This window comes from Petaurus breviceps, unplaced genomic scaffold (genome assembly GCF_028583685.1).
Source record: "Petaurus breviceps papuanus isolate PSGF00001 unplaced genomic scaffold, PetGlider_PUasm1.0 90925, whole genome shotgun sequence".
NCBI classification, from domain to species: domain Eukaryota; kingdom Metazoa; phylum Chordata; class Mammalia; order Diprotodontia; family Petauridae; genus Petaurus; species Petaurus breviceps.
Window position 1 is genome coordinate 14,080,185 of NW_027187380.1, and position 23,626 is coordinate 14,103,810.

General features: G+C 41.6%; 1 protein-coding gene across 1 annotated transcript in view; it reads right to left on the reverse strand.

Moving 5' to 3' along the window:
- DNAI2 (dynein axonemal intermediate chain 2) overlaps window positions 1-23,626 on the reverse strand; it is a 74,706-nt gene that overhangs the window by 36,854 nt on the left and 14,226 nt on the right. Inside the window, exons 4-7 of the mRNA XM_069075994.1 lie at window positions 21,701-21,822; window positions 16,113-16,255; window positions 14,354-14,467; window positions 1,382-1,521 (exon numbers count right to left, since the gene is read on the reverse strand). Coding sequence (XP_068932095.1) covers window positions 1,382-1,521; window positions 14,354-14,467; window positions 16,113-16,255; window positions 21,701-21,822 — 519 coding nt within the window. The remainder of the gene's footprint in view (window positions 1-1,381; window positions 1,522-14,353; window positions 14,468-16,112; window positions 16,256-21,700; window positions 21,823-23,626) is intronic.

The following is a 23,626-nucleotide window of genomic DNA, read 5'->3' on the forward strand; positions in this document are numbered from 1 at the left end:
GGAGGGAGGGAGGGAGGGAGGGAGGGAGGGAGGGAGGAAGGAAAGAAAGAAAGAAAGAAAGAAAGAAAGAAAGAAAGAAAGAAAGAAAGAAAGAAAGAAAGAAAGAAAGAAAGAAAGAAAGAAAGAAAGAAAGAAAGAAAGAAAGAAAGAAAGAAAGAAAGAAAATAGAAAGTTCCCATTGGGAGGATACAGAGATAAAGAAGGAAATGTAGGCTGAAACCAGATCATGCTAGGCTAAGGAGTTTGCATTGTACGTAATTGGTAGGCAATGAAGACTTGACAAAGGATTTCTGAAAAAAAACTGACAAAGATTGATAAAGGATTTCTGAAAAAAAAATGTTCTTGCAATAGTCTCTGAAAAACTACCTTCTTCATAGGTGATTTCAACTGGCATTTCAATATCCTGGTTACCAGGCTGGCCAGGAGAGGGAGAGGATAGCTGGCCAACTTCTTTGTAAATACAGCTCCTCCCCTTCATCCCATCCCTAGGTTAGGTTTACTTAGTATTCCATTGTTCCTAGCACTGCTAATCAGTTAGTGTTGGAGGGAATTCTAGTAGGGAAGGAGATACCAAATCTGCAGGGTTTTTTTGTAGTATCTGGTCCTTGTCGTCTACAAACTGTTTGGGGAAGAATTGAGATGCAAGGGTCCAATCTTTTGCTGAGGTGAACCTATCTGGATTGTCTTTAAAATAATAATAATAACAACAATAAATAAATTTTTTAAAAGATAAAAGTTGTCCCCACCTTGAAACCAAGACTGATCTTCAGTGATCTGCACTTCAATGTGTTGCTACATAGATGTATTTATGATAAACTCTTTTTAGTTCTCTCTTTGTCCTGCATTTTGCCTTGTTAATCAAGGTGAAAACTCCAAATGAAAAATTTTCCTTTCAATGCTAGGAATTACAGCTTTTAAGAGCTGGCAAGGACCCTTAGGGATGAATGGGTTCAACACCCTCATTTTACAGGTAATTCAGTTCAATTCAATAAACAAAATCTATTGCCTACCATATGCCCAGCATTGTGCCAAGCATTGGGGATACAAAAAGAGGCAAAAGACAATCCCTTGTCCTCAAGGAACTTACAATCTAATGGCAAAAACACTGAGATACCAACAGGTAGACTAACTTGCCCAAGGTCACATAGGCAGGTATGTGGCAGAGCCAAAATCTGAAACCAAATCTTCTAACTGCAAATCATTCTCCCCACTAAACTACAAGCAAGCCCACATCAGACTGATATTCTTTCAGGAGCTCATGATTTTATAAGCTTCCCTGGTTCTGTTTTGTCCAGTCTTTAACATTAAGGGGGAAGTTCTGCCTTACATGTGACCTATTGCACTCTCTACCTGCACCCTGCCTAACTTTTTTTTGTCTTACCTGTCCATCAGTGGAGGCTGAGAAACATTCTGTGCCTGTCTTCGACTGCAGCCAGAGGGCACCAAACACAGGATCCCTGTGGCTGAACTCAATGGTGGACAGTTCCGCCACCAGGCTGCCCTTCCTAGTATCCCAGCAGGCTGGAGACAGGGTGGGAGGAAAGAGGAGAGGAAAAGAGAGAAAATGGTTTAGGGAGGGTATGGATCTGGAGAGTAGAATAAGAGGGGGCACAGGTCAGAAATACAAATGTTTCACTTAGTCTCAGAAAAAGGTTGGGGGTGTGTAGGGAGGGTGGGGGCAGATTATACTTTTTTCTGCATTAATTTTCATAGATTATGAAGAGGTCCCACTGCCATAGTAGATAGAGAGCTGGCCTTTGAATCAGGAAGATGTAAGTCTTGCTTCCTTGCCTCTAGCAATTGTGTGACCCTGGGGCAAGTCGTTTTAATCACTCCAAGCCCCAAGAAACTCTAAGTGACAAATTCCAAATGAGTTGTTATCTGCATTGCTGGAGGGAGCTTCCACTTCCAGGAGTTCCCCCACACCATTGAAATTACAGATTTGAAAAAAGGGAAAAGGACTTGTACAAAAATATTTGTAGCAGCTCTTTTTGTGTTGGCAAAGAATTGGAAATTGAGGGGATGGCCATCAATTGGGGAATGGCTCAACAAGTTGTGGTATAAGAATGTACTAGTGTGCTATAAGGAATGATGAAGGGATGCTCTCAGAAAAACCTGGAAAGACTTAGATGAACTGATGCAAAATGAAGTGAGCAGAACCAGAATGACATTGTACACAGCAGCAACAATGATTAACTATAAATGCCTTAGCTATTCTCAGCAAAACAATGATCTAAAATTATTCCAAAGGACTTATGATGAAAAATGTTATCCAACTCCAGAGAAATAACTGATAGTCTGAATGCAGATCAAAATATACTATTTTCACTTTTTTTCAGGTTTTTTTTTCTTTTGATCTGTTTCTTCTTTCTCAACATAACTAATATGTAAATGTTTTACATGATTGCACATATATAACCTATATCAAATTGCTTACTGTCTTAGAGAGGGGGAAGGTAAGGGAGAGATGAAGAAAATTTGGAACTTAAAAAAAAACTTAAAAAAAAAGAATGTTAAAATTTGCCTTTACGTGTAATTGAAAAAAATTAAATAATGTTTTTAAAATTAAAAAAAATAGCTAGATGGTGCAGTGAATAGAGCACCAGCCCTGGAGTCAGGAGCACCTGAGTTGAAATCCAGCCCCAGACACTTGACACACTTACTAGTCAGTCATGTGACTTTAGGCAAATTACTTAACCCCAATTGCCCTCCAAAAAAACAAACAAAAAAAATTTTTTTAAAGAAATTACAGGTTTGAAACCCCCCACCATCGCCACCAAAATGTGTATGCATAGAGACACAAAGAGAGAGAGATATCATTCATGAAAAGAGATCTCTGGTCTAACCCTTACCTAAAGTATGAATCCCATCTTACATATCCAATAAGTGGTCATTTAACCTTCACTTGATAACCTCTTGTGTCAAGGAATATAATACTTCTTAAAAGATTATATCAATTTGTAAGCAGCTTTAAGCCATAGAATCGTAGCTTTAAAACTGGAAGGGTTCTTAAAAATCACTAAGTCCAAAACCCTCATTTTACAGATGCAGAATAAATGGTGGTGTCAGAATTTGGACTCGGTGGGCAGTTAGGTGGTACAGTGGATAGAGTGCAGGGCCTGGAAGTCAGGAAGATTCATCTTCTTGAGTTCAAATCTGGTCTCAGACACTTACTGAATTATTACAGTCCTAATAGTTATGGCTTTTCCCTAGGGAAGATGAAGCTTGCCCCAGCCCAAAACTGGAGCTCCGGCAAATCCTGCTTTGATATGTTATATATGCGCAATCACGTGAAACACATATCCAAGTGACTAAGAAAGTCACTTAATCTTGTTTGCCTCCATTTCATACCACTCTGTCAAGAAAACCCCAAATGGGGTAATAAAGCCTCGGACACAACTGGACATGACTGAGCAACAATTTCTGACTCCAGATCCAGAGATCTTTACACTTTGCCATTCTGCTTCTCAAAAGTGTTTGAAGTCAGAGTGTTCCAAATTCTGCCTTGCTGCAATATTCAAGCCTTGGTCCTGGTTCTGAGAGAAATGATTATTTTCCATTATATTAATGTATTAAATTAGGATTGAGGTTAGGGACCAGCTCCTGTAGGGCAGTCAATCAGTCTCTTAAGGAGATTGCTGATAGATGAGACTGCCCTGCAATCTTGTGCAGGACTTCACCCAACTAGAAGTCCTTACAAAGAGAATAGTGAATTCTTGCCCTCAGGAAATAAGTTCCTGTCCTTGGAACCCTCCATTAGAATTTAGAATGACCCAACTTAGGAAGGAAAAAATCAGAGTGGTCTGGGTAGAGATGGATTCCTTTGTCCAGATTGCTGGAGGTAGTTGAGTATCATGATTAAGTCAGTTCTCAGCAGGAAAAGCTGAAGATTTTTAGCCCACCTCCTCATAAATATGCCCACCCATTTATTAATTGTTCACCAATTAGGGTTGATTTTCACCTGTCAGGGGTACACACTTTTCCAAAGGTAAGCATTCAGTGATCTCGTTGGTTTTGTCTTTGGTTACTGAGACCATTGATCATCAATTTATTATTTGCTGGCCTAATTAATAGATTGATTATTAATTACCCAGAAACTGTCCCTTGGACTTTTCATTTTTCTCATACCTTTGACCTTAAGGAGAACAGATTTAGTTCTCTTTTTTATATGTAACAGGATCATGGGGGAGGCTCATGTTTTTCTTCCTGGTGGGTTGTGTACAATATGTACAATTATTTTTTGCTTGCTTCTGATATGTCATGTGAAGCTGGTTTTTTGCCCCAGGGGAGGGCACCTACTTCCAGCCATGCCTGGGGTCTTACACTGTGTAATGATGAAGAGTCTCCTCACTGGTGAATTGGAGGAACTTATGACTCAGAGGACCTTTTAAAAAGAGAATATGGTTCCAGGCTGGGGTGTCTCAGCTTTTCCTCTCTAAATGTGTGGCTCCAGAAAGATGTGAGGTAGGACAGGATGCTTCTCTATCCTGATGGAATGATCTTTTTCTTATGGAAGTTAGATACACAGGGTGACTTATCCAGGTCCCTGGCTGCCTTTACTTTCTGTAATTCTTCTTTCCTGACCTTAAGAGAACAAATATTCTGAGATGGGAAGTTTTCCAAAGGATCTCATGATTTCCAAAGGTCTGTGGCTGCAGCATCGTCCATCATAACAGCAATAGCAGAAGTGTCTGCTGGCATGGTGTCTGTGCCATGCCACTGGAACAGCAGGGGCTGAGAATAGGGGAAGTTTCTGCATCAGAGAGCTGGTCCACTGCCAAGAGAGGGGCCAAGCAAAGAAGTGCCAGGAGCAACTGAATGGCGAAAATGCCCAGTGAAATGTGAAATGTCTAAGTGGAAGTATTGCACAACTGCTTTATGTGCTGATAAGGCTCAAACCATTAGCCTCCGATGGATTGTAACCATAGCTCTAAGTGCAGTTACTGAGTGCTTTTCTAATCATTCTGTTAATGCCCTCTGTGATTCTTTTATGCTTAACATTTCTCTCTAAGCAGGAGTAAACTACCCTTCTCATTCCCTATCAATAGTGTACAATGAATGCCTCTTTTCCTATTCCCCCTACACTCGAGACAAAAAGTAACATTGTCCTTGGGATGCCAAGGTTCGGATTTAATGAGCTAAGAATGAAAATAAAGGGAGCCAAATTTCCCTAACTAGAGGTCAGACTTCCCCTAGCAATGGACTGGTCCACACCTAAATGCCTGAGCATAGGACTGAGAGTAGTGGAGATCCCAGCACCCCCCCCCCCTCCACTCGGAGCTTCAGTATGTCTATGCTAGATGTAAAAACTCTTCAATATTTAGAGGTGGCTATTATATATCCTTACAAAATCTCTTCTTCTAGCTAAACATTCTAGTTCCTTCAACATCTTGGCCACAATCCTTTGGACATGTTCCACCTTGTCCATGGTCTTTCTAGAACATAGGATCCAGAACTGGTCACCATATTCCAGATGCCTTTAGACTTGGGCAGGGTACAAATTGACCCTCATCTCTCTCATTCTGGACACTATACTTTGGTTAATGCTGCCTGTGGGCAAATACGCATTTTTCTCTCCTGTCAAATCACTCATATTGAGCTGGCAGTTTATTGAGTCTCCCAGATCCTTTTTACATGAATTCATGTTGAGACAGGTCTGCTCCATCCGGTGCTTGTGAAGTTGACTTTTCTTTTTTTAAACCAAGCATCCTAGTTTTGTTCTAACTTGTTGAGATATTTTGGGATCCTAATTCTGGCATACTAGGTATCCCTCCAAGCTTTCTACAATCTTCAAATATGACAAGTATTCCAGCTACTTAGAGGCGTACTAGCTGTATGACCCTGGGCAAGTCACTAAACCCTTTTTGACTCAGTTTCCTCATCTGTAAAATGAGCTGGAGAAAGAAATGGCAAATTGTAATGGTAATGTAATTTTGAATTTGAAGATCCCTTTGTGTTGGCAAAAGTAGCAGGTACTTAACACTTAGTAACTGATCAAGCCTCTGATTGGGGGAACAGAAGGTATGAACTCCTGTCTTCTGTTAACTGAAGTAGTTAATACTGTGTATATAAGAAAAGCCCCAGAGAGGCACAGTCAGAATTTTCTTGAGACCAAGATCTGGTGGCAGAACAGCTACAGAAGAATGGAGAACTTAATCCTGAGAACTTGTGGTGGTGGAGCTTCTTCTGAACAGGAGCCCAGGAGCCCAGAGCTAGGAGGCCAGGAGCCAGGAGGCCAGAGCCAGGAGCTGGAGCTAGGAGCTAGGAGCCCAGGTAACTGAGGCATGACTGGGATGCTGAGACTTTGTTTGCGGCTTGGTTGAGACTTGAATTCCTTGGAGCATAAATGGTGAAGGAGCTGACATGGACCAGACCTTATGAAGTTCAGTGTGGAGCAGGACCTGCCCAGAAAGCTGGTCAAGGAACTGGGAGCTGTCTGCCATTGAGCCCAGGTGATAGTCTGGTGAATCCAGGTAGAATCTGGCACCATGGAAGGGGATCCAGGGAATCTAAGAACAGATCCCAAGTCAAGATGAAAAGACCTCTCCTTGGGTACTGAGTAAAGATGAAATTGTAGTTTACTAGTGACCTAAGGGGTGGAGGGTTTTGTGTATGATACTTAGTAAGACTTTGCTGAATAAGTGACTGATTGTATTTTGAGTACTTTGACTACTGTTACTGATAGGTGACTGAGTTAATCAAGACTTTGCCCCAGGAGTAGAAGACTTTGTACTACTTAAGTAAAAAAAAAAAAAGTACTGTGCAAGTACTTTGATACCACTGATAAGCGATTGATTGAGTTAACTTAAGAGTAACTATTTTACTTTGAGACTATGTTGTGAATATTATATTGTGATTTTCTGTGATAAGTTGCAATATGGCGAATGCTGTATTTTGAATTATGCTGTACCTTGATTTTCCATGGATGTTTTGCTTTTGTTATGGAATAGAGTGATCACTATACTAGTAATCGGAACCTTAAAAAAGCTGTTCACAGTAGCAGTTCTTCTGGAAAGCTTCAGTGCATGGCATTACATTATGGTGTAGTCAGTAGGATTTCAAAGTATAGTGACTCTATTTGTTCCAGGATCCATGGCCATTTAAATGGAAGACTTTGCGATAAGTGACTAATTGAGTTAATCAAGACTTTGCCCCAAGAGTAGAAGACTTTGACTGTGTACTTTGATACCACTGATAAGTGACTGAGTTAACTTAAGAGTGACTATTTTACTTTGAGACTATGTTGTGAATATAATATTGTGATTTTCTGTGATAAGTTGTAATATGGTGAATGCTGCATTTTGAATTATGCTGTACCTAAATTTTCCATGGATGTTTTGCTTTTGTTATAGAATAAATAGAGTGATCACTATACTGAGTAATCAGAACCTTAAAAAAGCTGTTCACAGTAGCGGTTCTTCTGGAAAGCTTCTGTGCATGGCATTTCACAAATGACTCCAATATCTTTACCAAGAAAACCCCAAATGGGGTCACAAAGAATCAGATGCTACTGGAAAACATGATTGAATATGACAGCTACATATCTAAGTTAGGTGGACTAGATTTGGAGTCAAGAAGGCTTAGTTCAAGTTCTATACTAGCTATATGACCCTGGGCAAGTCCACTGTCAGTCTGCTTCCTAATCTATAAAACTGGGATAATAATAGCACCTACAAATAAGATAACATAAATGGAAAGTACTTTGCAAACCTTAAAGTACTGTATGTGTCAGTTTATTTAAGTCACCAATGATTAGGATGGGGCCATGAATGAGAATCCACAGAGACTGGAGAATCCACTGGAGAATTATGGTGGACCCCCCCACCTCCATTTTGGCTGGAACTGGATATTCACGGAAGCTGAGGTATTTCATGGTGTGCCTGAATGAGCACTGGGTGGTCCCCATTACAAATAGTGTCCATCTGTAAATCTGTGATCTTAGTTCTGGCTCTTTTAATTAGCTGTATGACCTTGGTGAATTAACTAACCTTTCCAAGTCTCAGTTTCCTCCTCATTAAAATAAGGAGGATTGGTATAAGATATTGTCCTTTCCAGGTCTAACATATAATTGTTCTGTTTCATCTCCTTCTACCCAATCTATATATGACACAGATCTTACTGTCTTTTTTTTTTAATTAAAGAGACAAGGATAGAGAGGTTAATTGACTTGTGTACAATTACAAAGCTTGAATAGGAGAGGTCATATTAAGGTCACAGTGCACCCTGCTCCGCCCCCCCCAGCAACTTCAGAGCAAGATTGTATTTAGAACACTCCAAGGGAATTATTTCTTTACTTTCCTCTTTGAAAGTCTCTGGAGGGGCGGCTATGGGGCACAGTGAAGAGAGCACTGGCCCTGGAGTCAGGAGAATCTGAGTTTAAATCCGGCCTCAGACACTTAACACAAACAGTCAATTTATCCTGTAATTCTCAGGTCAGGTTCCCAGAGTGTAACTGTTATTTAACATTCTAATGATATTTGTACTACAACTCATGAATCCCCACCAGTAAGCCTCCTGTTAACAATCAGCCACTAGACATAATTAACTCTAAGCAAAAGCATTTACTAATACAGTACAATAAAAATACTAGCTACAAAACATCTTCCTCCCATAATTATGTAACATAACCTCCTACATGTGTGTATACTGTCCTGCAAAAACACTAGCATCCAAAGGAAGAAAAGGCTCAGACTTCAAGCATATAAGGCAAAGCCCACTAACAACATGCCCCCCCCCCCCCCAAATCCTCAGTGTCTAGACACTGAATTTGACACTTGACACCTAGCTGGGCTAGGCTTGCTCTGTTGTGGCATTTTTGTCCTCTTTCACTGGAACAGATTTAGAGTTAGAAAGAAACTTTAGAGACCATTGAGTTCAACTATCTCATCCTACAGACAGGAAAGTGAAGCTCAAAGAATTTATTGACTTACACACCTTCTCTGGCTCAGAGCTGAATCCCGGGCGAGGCCATAATCAGGCCATGGTCCTTGGCACAATGATCACCAAGCAGCTCTGGGGTGTGAGTTTCTCCAGTTTTTTATACTCTCAAAGTAGGTCTATGCAAATGAGAGGCTGGAGGAAATGTACCAAAGCAATCTAAACCCTGGGGCAAGTTTACTGTCAAGGTCGGTTTCCAAATTGCTTTTTTAGCCTTTTCATGTACAAATGAGCTCAAAGCCTCCAAGCTTTTCTCTGTGCAAACGAGTCTACTACAAACTTTATGTCCTTTACTAGATATATATCCAAGATCCAAGTTTGAGTTCCCTCTCTTTTTGCTATTCGGTCTTTCACTTGTGGATGTTTTTGTCCATGGGATTTTCGTGGCAAGGATACTGGAGTGGTTTTTGCCATTTCCTTTTCCAGTGGATTAAGGCAAGCAGGGTTAAATGACTTGTCCAAGGTCATACAGCCAGGAAGCATTTGAGGCCGCATTTGAACTAAGGAAAATGAGCCTTGCTGACTTCAGGCCCAGCACTCTGTTCACTTCTGCCTAGTTTCCAGTAAGGGTCTAAGGTCACATTTGAACTTGGGCCTTGTGCTCTGTCCATCAAGCCACACTTAGCTGCCTCCACTTCTTTTGTTGTTTACTTGTTTCAGTCGTGTCTGACTCTTCCTGACCCCATTTGAGGTTTTCTTGGCAGAGATACTGGAGCAGTTTGCCATTTCCTTCTCCAGCTCATTTTACAGATGAGGAAACTGAGTCAAACAGGATGAAGTGACTTGCCCAGCGTCACACAGCTAGTAAGTATCTGTGGCCAGATTTGAACTCTGGTCTTCTGACTCCAAGCCTGATACTCTAACCACTTTGCCACCTAGCTGCTTCTGACTTCACCTCTACTAGGCGCAAATCAAAACAGGAGTGAGAGGATGCTCCATCTATCTCTCTGTCTCTAACTTGTTGCTTCAGATCAGCAAATATGCTGACTTTTACTGACCTGAACCTTCTCTCTGGTCCTGTCTTCCACTGCCACTTCTCTGGAAGCACTTCACAGTAATTCACAAAATCACTGGCTGATAGAGTAGGTTACTCTTCCCTTTCAGTCCCCCTTTCCCCCCGCCGCCCCAGGAAAAATGCACTTTATCTGTCTTTAATAATAATAGCAAAGTTTTTTCTTAGGATTTAGAGTTGGAAAGGACCAACCCCATCATTTCACAGATGTGAAGTCTAGGATGATGAGTGAAGTCTAGAATGATGAATTATTAGTAGATAGAATGTAGGGCCTGGAGATCAGGAAGACCTGAGTTCATATCCAGCCTCAGACACTTAGTAGCTGTGTGATCCTGGGCAAGGCACATCACCCTGTTTGCTTCAGTTTCCTCATCTGTAAAATGAGCTGGAGAAGGAAATGACAAGCTGCTCCAGTATCTTTGCAAAGAAAATCCCAAATGGGTCATGAAAAGTCAGACAAGATTGAACAACAACAGCATTACTAGGGGCAGCTAGGTGGTGAAAGTGAATTGAGTACTGGGCCTAGAGTCAGGAAGACTTATCTTTCTGAGTTCAAATCCCACCTTAGACAAGTACTAGCTGTGTGACCCTGGGCAAGTCACTTAGCCCTGCTTGCCTCAGTTTTCTCATTTGTAAAATGAGCTGGAGAAGGAAATGGCCAACCGCTCCAGTATCTTTGCCAAGAAAATCCCAAACGAGGTTGGATATGACTGAAAAGAGAACAGTTAACAACAATAACAACAAGGTCACACATAGTCTAAATTGAGGACATAAATCTTTGTGTGAACCCAGTTCATTATGTACAAACACAAGCTTCTTTCCACTCAAGGATTTAAAGCAAGGGCTGTTTCAGAGAGGCTCAAACACTGATATAATAAAAATAAAAGGAGGAGGGGTGCCTAGGTGGCACAGTGAATAGAACACCAGCCCTGGAGTCAGGAGGACCTGACTGACTGAGTTCAAATGTGACCTCAGACATTTAACACTTACTAGCCGTGTGACCTTGGGCAAGTCACTTAATCCCAATTGCCCTCCCAGAAAAAGGGCAAAAAAAAAAGATAAAATGAAAGGAGGAGCTTAATTAATAAAACAAACCAAGACTTAAAAATAGATGAATCATAACAAATGGTCAAATCAGTCCCTGAGGTAACAGGGTGGGTATAGTTATAATCAGGCAGTGAGACGTTCAGTGGGCCATGTTGGGCTCTTCACTCTCTTCATTGCACACTCCCACAGGGGAGCCAAGCAGAAGCCTCAGAGGGACCCAGCGTCACCCCCACCCAATCCAGGGCCTGCCTGGCCTAATTGCATTTTGAAAATGGCAATGAAAAGCTGCCAGAGAATTATTAAAGAGAAAGCCTTGAGGTAGTGAATAAATAATGGCAGAATGACTTCAGTTTAATATTTTTAAATACTGACCAATTATTTGGTAGATGAGATTTATGCACACTCATTTCCATCACTGAAAGGAGAAGGCTTGATTGGACATAGAGGAGGATGCAGGAACAGCTCAGAAGTCTATCTTGATGAAGGGAAAGTTACTGGAATTCTCCTCCTTCACTTTCTGAGTTTTCTTAGAATTTGCTGCCTAAATACTCCAGTGACTCCTTGTTAAATACAAACTTGTGGCTATGAGTGGAGGCAGAGTCCCTGGAAGGGCTAGAAAGTGCCATAGGGATGTGCACACAATGTTAGTTCTTAAACCTAGAAAGCAGGAGTGTGACAGAAGCAAAGGGTGTGGTGGGGAGGGGCCCAGAAGAGACCACAAACTCAATTTGAATTTGCAATGTGATACGGTAGTCACCCACCCAAAAAAACCACAAAACCCAACCTAATATAATCCTGGAAGGCATTAAATCTGGTTCCCAGAAATAGGGAGGTGATAGTCCCAGGTTAAATCTCATCTGGACTATGGCTTTCAGTTCTGGGCCCCATGCTTAAATCAATAATCAATAAACATTTATCAAGCTAATATGTGGCAACCACTATGCTAAGTGCTGAGGATACAAATTTTTAAAAAGACAGTTCCTGCCCTCAAGGAGCTTACAATCTAATGATTTAAGTGTTTTAAGGATAAGACCGGTAAACTGGAGAGTACCCAGAGAAGAGTAATCAAGGGGACTTCAAATTATAATATATGGGGGCAGGTGGGTGGCACAGTGGATAGAGCACTGGCCCTGGAATCAGGAAGAGCTGGGTTCAAATATGGCCTCAGACACTTGACACTTACTAGCTGTGTGACTCTGGGCAAGTCACTTAACCTTGAATGCACAGAGAGAGGGAGACAGAGAGACAGAGACAGAGAGAAGCAGTAGCTGGGGCTTTGAGGACCAATCTCAAGGTCACCTAGGCCAGTATATGTATTGATTGCCACGTTCAAACAGTTCGAATTTTTACCTGTGCTTTACAAGGAGAAAGCACACTCTTGCCTTACTTCTCACAGAAAGCACAAGGAAAGGCTCAAAAGCCATGACTCGCTTTCAAGACAGGAAGAGAGAGGTCTACAGGGTAGAGACAATTAACTGCAAGTCTAGTGAGTAGGCCATTTCTTCTGGCTTAGTCTTCAGGCTTGCCACAGTTAGGTGGGTGATCTGAGCCCTTCAGCAAGGAGCCAAGCATTTCCCTGGAAGGTGCCAAGGGCACTTAGTATGTGATCCATGGGATGGCCCCAGCAGGCCCAGTACGGGGCATGCTGCCAGGACACATGAAAAGGGAGGAAGGATAAGGCAAGTAATCATTTTTCTCTTGCCAGTGCTTGCCAGTGGAGGACAGCAGAGGTCAGGAGACCAGGAGCAGAGACAGAGTACTGATCAGAGGAGGGTGAAGCATGGACAGACTATGGGAAACCAACCAGGGGACCTGAGAGCAGATCAGGACAAAAGAGCAGATGTGGGAATGGGGAGAGTCCCAGAATGCAGGCCATAGAACCCCTTCTTGTTCCCTCACGTGCCTGGAACACCATCTGGGAGGGTGAAAAACCCAACAACTGCTTCCCAGCACCATTTACCTTCTGATGGGTGGAAAAGAAGAATGTGTGTGTGGAGAGGAAAATCCAGTCCCTTCAGCTGTAACCATCATGGCCTATTTCTTTGAATAATTATTTCTGTGTTGTTGAAGCTGCTATTAAAGTGTTTGACCACTTAACCACAAATTTCATTTAAATCTAATAAATGTATTTTGGGGTGGGATAATGAGCCAATTAGAGAGATAAAAATTCTTCAATGTTAGTATAACAAGGGCTATATACCCAGGCCGTGTTACAATAGTAATATCATGTATATAGTAAGTGTCTGAGGCCAGATTTGAACCCAGGAAGATACGTGCATGTACATGTACATGTATATGTATATATGTGTGTGCACATGTGTATGTATATTGTGTAGGTATGTGTACATGTATGCACATATGTATGTGTATGCTGTATGTATATAATGATATATACATACATATATACATTATATATCTTTATATATGTCTACATATTTATATCTAAACCTCTATCTATCTGTCTGTCTGTCTATCTATCTATCTATCTCCATACCCACTAGACAGCCTTTTGACCTGGGAGAGAAAAGTTAATAAGGAAATGAGTTTGTAAGCAGAGTAATGCATGTGTGCAGAGATGGTGGATGGGGGTATGATAGGGTTCCAGTACCCCTTTAAAGCTTTGCCTGGAATTAAAGGACTTCTAGAACCACACAAACTCTACTCGCCCCTAGACCCATGCTTCTCTAAAAGAAACCTTCCTATATCACACTGCTGAGAGAGTCAGGGTTATATTTTTTGCTTACTCTAACATGTGGTGCCTTGCCATAGCTGTAATCTCTAAATCAGACTTTGTCATCAATGCCCTGCTCCCCATCCCCACCCCAAGAAAGTGTTCCATGCCATATAGTATTTTTTTTAAATACAGTGAATTTAAATGAATTTTGCTTAGGGAATTTGGGGATACCTCTTTAGGTTAGTGGGCAGCTAGGTGTCACAGTGGACAGAACACTGGGCTTGGAATCAGGAAGATTCATCTTCCTGAATTCAAATCTGGCTGTATGACCTGGGCTAAGTCACTTACCCCTGTTTGTTTCAGTTTCCTCATCTGTAAATTGAGCTAGAGCAGGAAATGGCAAACCACTGAGTATCTTATATGCTAAGAAAACCCCCAAATGGGGTTACGAAGAGTCAGACATCACTGAACCACAGCAGCTTGAGGTTAGTTGAGACATCTTGTGAATCATTGACCTTATTCATCTTTGTCTCGGCTTACAAGCTATGAAAATTCCCAGCCCCCAGATTTGCTTTGATGCTAATAAACCCAAATGGGCATTTAAGTTTTGACTTGAGGCAGAGGAGGCCTAGGCCTAGGCAAGTGCTAGAGGAGAAATGAGCAGTCATTGGGTCTCTCCTTACCAATCTGCCCATTGTAGCAGCCTCCAATCAGGACATGTGAATCTTTGGGGTTGTACTCCAAGGTCACCAGGGGAGAGGATGGTTTCAGGGTGAGTTCTGGTGCATTTGGGTTTTCTATAAAAAAGGGGAAAAAAACACATACAAATATGAAGGACCAGGGTGGGAAGGGAAGAGAAAGTCTTAACTTATTTAAATTAACTATTACCTCCAGGATCAAGTATAAAATCCTGTTTATCATTTAAAGCCCTTCATGAGCTGGCCCCTTCCAATTTTCCAAACTTAAAATCTTACTCCTTTTATATAATGGCTACTCTGTGACACTCCATCTCAAGCGGCTAGGTGGCACCATAGTGCATAGAGTGCTAGTCCTGGGGCCAGTAAGACTCATCCTCCTGGGTTCATATCCGCCCTCAGACACTAGTTGTGGGACCCTAGGCAAGTCACTTAACCCTGTTTGCCTTGGTTTCCTCATATGTAAGAGGAGCTAGAGAAGAAAATGACAAGCCACTCCAGGATCTTTGCCAAGAAAACCCCAAATAGGGTAACAGAGTCAGACACAACTGAAAAAATGACTAAATTAACAAAACATTCCATCTTCCCTCTTTACATTTATACCTGGAACTCTCTTCCCATCTCTGCTCCTTGTCTTCCCTGGTTTTCTCCAAGCCCCAGCTGAAATCCCACCTTCTATAAGGAGTCTTTCCCAATACGCCTTAATGCTAGCGCCTTCCTTCTTGCTAACTATGCCCAGATTATTCTGTATGTATCTTGTTTGTACAGAGCTGTCTGCATGTTGGCTCCCCTCTTAGACCGTGAGCTCCTTGGGACTGGTTTGGGTTGTTTTGGTTTTTGCTTTTCTCTGAATCCCCAGCACACAGCACAGTGCCTGGTACACAGATGCTTAACCAAGGCTTCTTGACTTGACTTTAAAAATAAGAAAAAGAGGGGCAGCTAGGTGGTGAAGTGAATAGAGCACAGGCCCTGGAGTCAAATCTGGTCTCAGACACTTAACACTTACTAGATGTGTGACCTTGGGCAAGTCAATTGCCCACCAAAAAGCAAAAAAAAAAAAGAGAGAGAACAAAGAGAAAAAAATCAGGAAAACCCACTGAATTGTTAAAGTCCAACAACATATGTAATATTCCGTACCAGTAGTTTAAAATTTTGCAACTAATGGAGGCTGACAGAACCTTTCAAAATTTGTAATAGGAGTCCCAGAATCTGGATTTTCCTCTACTTGTCAATAATGTATGGAAGTCCTTTCATATGCTGAAATCGTGGTTGTTCAGTTGGGTCTGACTGCTCCTGACCCTATCTGGGGTTTTCTTGACAAAGATACTATGGGAGTGGTTTGCCATTTCCTTCACCAGCTCATTTTACAGATGAGGAAACTGAGACAGAGTTAACAAAGTCCCTCAACTACTAAGTATATGAGGCTAGATTTGAACTCAAGATGAGTCTTCCTTTCCCCAGACCCAGTACTCTATTCACTGAACCATCCAACTGCCCATGATTTAGAATGGAGAGACTTTCCTTTGCCTGCATCTGTGTGTCTCAGCAGTCTCTAAACCCAGCAATACCTTGAAAAATATCACTAAATACAATAACATTACCTGCCCAGAGAAGTGGCTTTCAAAGAGAATTATTTTTCTGCAGCTACAGGTCCTTCTATGTCCCAAGACTTTATGGTACCTTCCTCCTAAAGCCCACTCCCACCATCCAATCTGCAAGATGCCGCCATGTTCTTTCCATTTCTTACCCAGGTCCCAGATGAATGAATCATAGCTCATGTTTACATCAGCCCGCTGGAAATCCAGACAGGAATATGCCACAGCTAACTTCCGATTTGCATCAGGGTGCCAGGACAGGTGGGTTGCTGTACGTTTGATTTCATGTGGGTCCCTTTTGGGAAAAACAAAATTACATGCAAGGTCAGGTTCTCCCACAGGATAGCAGAGGGAGGGAAAGACTACAAAGTATCAGACTCTTGGAGTAAACTGTTATCACTCTCTTCATAGGAAGGTTGGGAGGGATGTTAAATAAGCAAACCTAGCTTTCAACCAGACAGGGCCCTTAGCTCTCCTCCTGGCAGCTAGGGAATACTAGAGTGCTGGTGAAGTCAGAAAGACCTAAGTTCAAATCCACCCTTGGACACTGAGGATGTGAATGAGAAAATCACTTAACCTTTCTGGGTTCAGTTTCTTCATAAAACAGGGATAATAGTGGCATCTAACCCCCAAGGTTGTTTCAAGGATTTGTAAAGTGCATCACAAACCTAAAAACATTACATAAAGCCAGCTACTATTATTGTTGTTGGATTTTTCTTTTTGGAGGGGGGAAGGCATGGCAATTGAGGTTCAGTGACTTGCCCAAAGTCACACAGCTAGTAAGTGTTAAGTGTCTGAGGCCAAATTTGAACTCAGGTCCTCCTGACTCCAGGGCCGGGGCTCTATTCACTATGCCACCTAGCCACCCCTATTATTGTTCTTATCATTATTTCCACTATCCACTTCCACAAAGGTGGGCCAGACTAGTTAGGGGTGGGGAGTCTGCAGCCTTGAAGCCACCTGTGGCCCTCTAGGTCCTCAAGTGAGGCCCTCTAAATGTAAACTTCACAGAACAAAAATTTGGATTCCTTCAAAGGGCTGCACTTGAGGACCTAGAGGGCCATATGTGGTCTCAAGGTCGCAGGTTCCACACCCCCTGCCTCAGACCATATCTATCTGTGCCACCTATGAGCACTGATATCTATTTAGAAAACCCATTGGGGGCACAAAGATATTATAGGAATTAAACCAAATTGGACATTTTTTATAAGGGTAAAAACATAAGTGTCCTGAGCTTCTGCTTCTACTGGTCATGATATCTAGTAGCCTGGCACCTAGGGAATGTTTCTTCATAGAGTCAGTTCTTTCCATCATGGTTAGTTAAGCAGTCAGTGAGTCAGTCAATAAATATTTAGAAATTGCTTTCCATAGTCCAGGCACCAAATCATTTGGCAAACAGCCTCATCCAAGGGCTAGAAACCTTTTAAATGAGCAGGGAAACTTATTCCATCCAATTTATTGAGCTGTTTAGAGGGAGTAGTGACTAAGCTCTGTAAAGTAGTAGGAAGGCCATCGTAATTAATTTTTTAATTCGGAATTTCCAGAGCACTTTGAATGTCGTCCAAGGGCTTTTTATGATCAATTTAAAACTCTGTGCTTTGGCATCTGGAGTCTAGGAAAATGCAGACGGGACGAGGTAAAGGTCTCTCAGCCTTTGAATTTCTGATCCCAGCTCCATTAGAAATTCCAATTACAAGGCATTCCAACCAATTTACTCAGGTTTAACTGATCCAGACTTCTAAAATCTGTAAAACAGAAAGCTATGCCAACAATGAAGAGATTGGGAATGAATGAAAATTTCATAAAAAAACCTTTTCTTCCATAAAAATAACAAAATTGTTTATAGGCATGGTTTCAATTTTGGGGACAGCATATAGAGTGTCAGGCCTGGAGTCAGGAAGACTCGTCTTCTTGAGTTCAAATCTGGTCTCTAGCTGTGTGACCTTGAGCAAGTCACTTAACCCTGTGTGCCTCAGTTTCTTCATCTGAAAAATGAGCTGGAGAAGGAAATGGCAAACCATTCCACCACCTTTGCCAAGAAAACCCTAGATGGGGTCATGAAGAGTTGGACATGTCTAAAAAAGACTGAACACCAACAAATGGTTTCAAAGATCATCTTAATGCAGATGACTCAGATCTATTTGTCCAATCCTACAACCTCTTTCCCATCCACCTGTCTTGAATCTCTATGTGCCTATTAGACATCTCAAAGTGAATCCCTCTAGAAATACAAAACTTACCATGCCCCAAACTGATTTCAGTATCTTTCCTCCCCCAATCTTCTCCTACTTCCTAATTTCCTCTATTACTGTCACCACCCTACCAGGCACCCAGGCTCACAACCCAAATGTTAATCTCAGCGCCTAACTTTTCCTCATTCCCCAATCAAGTCCTATTATTTCTACCTTTGTAATATTTCTCACATATGTCCCCCTTTTCTCCTCTGATGCTGCACCCACCATGGTGCAGGCCCTCATCACCTCCTGCCTAATTATTGCAAATGTCTTCAGGGTGGTCTCCCTCCCTTCAGTCTTTCTCTGCTCTAGACCATTCTCTACTCAACTGTCATATTACTCTTTCTAAGGTGCAGGTCTGACCATATCAGCCCCACCCACCCATTCATTCAATTCCCTGTCACACCTGGGATCAAATATAAAATCTTCCCTTTGGCTTTCCAAATCCTTCATAACCTGGTTCCTTTCCACCTGTGCAGTATCTTTCTCAATGCCTCGAGGCTCCCCCCTTCCCAGCATACTCTGTCATTTAGTGACACCAGCCTCCTTGCTCCTCCTCCCACAAGACCCTCCATCTCTACTCTGGACATTTTCACTACGACCCTCCATGCCTGGAATGTTCTCCATCCTCAGCTTCACCTGCTGCCTTCAAGATTCAGCTAAAGCCCCATCTTCTACAGGAAGCCTTTCCCAGTTCTCCTCAGCCTTAGCACCTTCCTTTTGAAACTGCTCCCAATGATCATGTAGAGATCCTGTTTGGACATAGTAGTTTGTATGCTCTCTCCCCCATTGAACTGTGAGCTTCTTGAAAGCAAAGATTGTTTTTTGTTTCCTATCTGTTTGTTTGTTTCTGTTGTTTTCTTTGGGGGGTGGAATTTGCTTTCTACATTTCCTTTCTATCTGCAGCACTTAGAAGAATGTCTGATTCACAGTATCCACTTAATAAGTACTATTTGACTCAACTTGGCTAGGCTGGCTCTTTTCTCTCCCTAGCTCTGTGAATGTTTTTAAAAACTTTGTTTTATAGAGGGAATTCTTTAAAGTGTGTGAGGGTGGGGGTGGGGATGGTACAGGTTGAACTGAAGTCTCCCCCAGCTCTGAGATTTTGTGAGTCTTCCATCACAGGGGAGGGGTCCTCTGTTCTCTTTTCCTTTCCAGATGGGAGTGAGTTCAATGGGATCTCTTCCTTCTCTGATCTCCCATACTACTTGTTGTTATTCTGTCATTTCAATCATATCCAACTCTTCATGACTCTATTTGGGGTTTTCTTGGCAAAGATACTGCAGTGGTTTGCCATTTCCTTCTCCAGCTCATTTGACAGATGAGGAAACTGAGGCAAACAGGGTTAAATGACTTGTCCAGGGTCACACAGCTAGGAAGTATCAGATCCCAACAGTATTTACTGGATCCCATCCTTCCATCTTGTCAGGCAATTATTTCCTAATAAGGTTTTAAGTTATTTGAGGGCAAGGGCCATGTTTTCTATATCTTCCATAGCTAGCCAAATTACTTGAATGTTTATTGAGTAGGCACTCAATAAATTTTTAAATAAATCAATTACTCATTTAATTATTTAATAATCTATTTGATTATTTAATTATATGTTATATAAAATAAATTATATTATTAAATATATTATCAATTAATTATTTAATAAATTAACAAATTTTAAAATAAATCTGAGCATCCATATGCACATACATGAATACCTCTAGAATCTCAATTATAATCTTAATCTCTACCATAAGAGTATAGATGTAGAGCTAGGAGAACTAAAATCTTTTCTGTGGCTGGTGAAACCTATGGACTTTTTCTCAGAAGAATATTTTAAAATGCATAATATAAAATATTAGGATCACAAAGGAAACTAATTAAATTAAAATGTAGTTATCAAAATATTTTTAAAACAGCACATTTATGGGCTCTAAATTACAAACCTTGTCTAAAATTAGGGGCCTGGACTTGTGATCATCCAGTTTAATGGAAAAGAGACTAGAATGTGGGCCCTGGACACAAAGACCTGGGTTCAAATGCCACTCAGATGCTTTCCTCTCTGTATAATCATTCTTTGAACATCATTTTTCTCAAATGTAAAACTGGTATAATACTACCTGTAATACCTACCCCACAGAGTTATGAGGATCAAATAAGATAATTTCTGTGAAGTACTTTGTAAGTTTTTAAACGCTATATATTTTGTTATTATTATGATTACAGTTTTATTAGCACAGATAGAAGAGCAAGGTTCAAAAAGGCTGTGATTTGACCAAGGTCACATAAGGAATAACAAAATCAGAATTCGAACCCAGGTCCACAAGCTCCAAATTCAGTATCCTTGTAACAGCTTCATTATAGCTTCCCAACTTAGGTTACTACAGCATTTCAAGGAGTCTGGAAAACCTTTCCCTAGACTTCTAAATCAATTCAAAGACAAGAGTACATGCCTCTTCCTGACTTCCCCTCAAGTATTTGTGTTATTACTTTCCTTCCTCTTTGTTAATAAGGTAGACTGGAAGACTTCACAGAATGATAAGGGGACTTAGAATTTATGTAGACCAAGTGTTTTTAACCTCAGTGCCCATGAACTTTGTTTGAAAAAAAATTTTGGGGGGGGAATAATAGTATTTCAATACAACTGGTTTCCTTTGTCATCCTGTGTATTTCATTTAATGTATTTATGAATATTTTTTTCTGAGAAGGGATCCACAGGCTTTTCACCAAACTGCCAAAGGGGTCCACGGCACTTAAAAGGGTTAAAAAACTCCAATCCAGTATGACCCCTTTGGTTTTTTTAGGAGGCAATGGGGTTAAGTGATTTACACACATCTAATAAGTATCTGAGGTTGGGTTTGAATTCAGGTTCTCCTGACTCCATGGTTGGCACTCTATCCACTGAGCTACCTAGCTATCCCAAACCCTTCATTTTGACAGAGGAGGAAACTGAGTCCTGAAAGCTGATGTGGTTTGACACACAACTCACAAACAGCTGTGCTAGGGTTTGAATTTGGGGCTTCTGACTCCAAGCCCCGGACCCTTTCCCCTTTGCTGCTTATAAATTGCTTTCTCTGTGCCCTTAAAGCCTTTGAGTATTTATCCTACACCCCCTCCCCACCCCAATTTAGCCTGTATTCTCCAGCGATAGGAACTGTCATTTTTGTCCTTTCAATGTTAAGTGCCATCTTAGACTGGGTGCTAGACCTGGAGTTAGGAAGACCTGAGTTCAAATCCTGCCTCAGGACATTTAAATGATTGTGTGACCCTGGGCAAATCATCTCATTTCTCTGGGCCTCAACTTCCTCCTCTGTAAGATGAGGCAATTGGACTCAACAACCTCTGGGGTCCCCTCCTAGCTCTAAATCCTGTAACACATGGTTTTTAGTCAAGGGTCTCACATCAAGCTTTGATTGACTGATGACGGGTCCCTATTCCCTGGGAGCATCTTGTCCCTGGAGGGATTGTGAGGTAAGGCCCAAGATCAGGCAGAGACCTGGTCCAACTGTGGATACCTGAAAACGTTGATAGTTTTGGCTGAAAGAACCTCATCAGACACTTCTACTACATCCTCTTCATCAAAATACTCCCCATAAATATCAATGGCATTGTTCTGTTTAATGCAGTGCTCCATCACCTGGGACAAGAGGAGAACAGCTTCCATGGTTCTTTTCTGACTGCTCAGGTTTTGAAGAAAAAAGAGTTTAAAGTGAAGGGGTAAAGCAGGAGGGGGGAAGGGAAGAGAGGGGAGAGGTGGGGAGATGGGAAGGATTTCATGGTCAGGATGGTCAGAAACTATTTAGGATATCGTCTAGTGCACCATGGAGATTTTCTAGCTGCTGAGAAATGAGCAAAGGAGGGAGAAGGAAGAGAGAAGAGCTAGGTCTGGTTCCCGAAGAGTGGAGTAACTACATGAGAATTGAGATGTCCCTTCCTTCCTTCTTTTCCTCCCTCCTTCCTTCCCTCCTTCTTTCCTTCCTTCCTTCCTTCCCTCACTTTCCTTCCTCCCTCTTTCTCTCTCTCCTTTCCTCCTTTTCTCTCACTCTTTTTCCTTTCTTCTTTCCCTCTTTCCTTCCTTCTTTCTTCCCTTTCCTCCCTCCCTCCTTTCCTTTAATTCTTCCTTCCTCCCCTCCCTTTTCTTCTATCTTTTATTCCCCCTTCTTCCCCCCCCCCTCTTTTCTTCCTTCATTCCTTCCCTCCATCTCTGATTTAAAAAGACTAGGTCTCACTATCTCACTCAGGCTAAGTGCAGGAGTTTCTCAAAGTCAAATCCCATTACTGACTGGCATAACACGAGAGCTTTGGCCTATTGTCCTCTGCCATACCTTAGGCAATGATCTAGGCAACCCAACTCTTTCCCTATACACTTCTTGAGGACTCACCATATTGATTCTCAAGTTAATGTGAACATCTAATCAGCTTATACCACTGTAGCTCAGAACTCTAGAGCTCCAGAGATCCAACAGTCTCTGTCTCCCCAGTAAATGGGATTATAGGTATGTGCCACCATGCCTGGCTGGTGTATTTATTTTGTGTATATGCTATATTTACTATCTGTGAACATATTATATTTCCCCCAATAGAATGTGGGAATGTTAATGGGATATAAGATCTTCGCTGCCCATTAGTAGGCCTCATGTGGAGCCCATTAAAGGAAGCTTGCTTAGGAAGGCTTTCACACCTCTTGTTCATTTCTGTTTAGGTGCTGAGTCACAAGGGTTGTGATGCCCTCTGGCTCTAAAAAGGGTATATATACTCAGAGGTTAGCATTTTGCTTTGGGGTTCACTCATTGGAAGAGTGTTCTTATGATTTGACTAGAAGAGACTCTGGGTAGTTGTTAAGGAGGCCCCCAACTTTGAAAAATCCAGATGTTGGTGCTTCTTTCTCTGGTAACTATGTATGTATTGCCTTGGTCAGACAGTTCAGTCTGTCTGTTGATCTGTGCTAATTTCTCAGACAGTTAGAAGCCCTGTCTGTTGGTCTTTATTTTTTTGCTTTTATTTTCTGTATTTTCTCTGAAGTTCAAGGTGCTAACTTTTCCCCTGAATTGGTGAATATAATTAAAAAAGATTGTTGACTCCTTAAACAGCTATCTTTCCTAATAAAGCATATCTAAGAACCTGTGCTAGCAGCCATCGTGGGTATGCCAGTGTGGTTCCCACTACAAATGTAAACTCCTTAAGGGCAGGAACTGTATCACTTTAATATTTGTACACTAGCTTCTAACATAGTGCCCAGCACATGGTACTGGCCTAATCAATTAGGTTTGTTGATTGATTGTGGTCTCCTTAGGGAAGGAGTTCCCCTGCAGGGTTTAGAGTCATCTTTGCAGAAATGGGACTCCCTCCATTAAAATTTATTATGGAGTTCTTTTTTCCTGCTAAATCTGACCATCTCTTAGGATAGGGTCAGTTGGAGGATGGAGTGGGAAGAGAGCAGA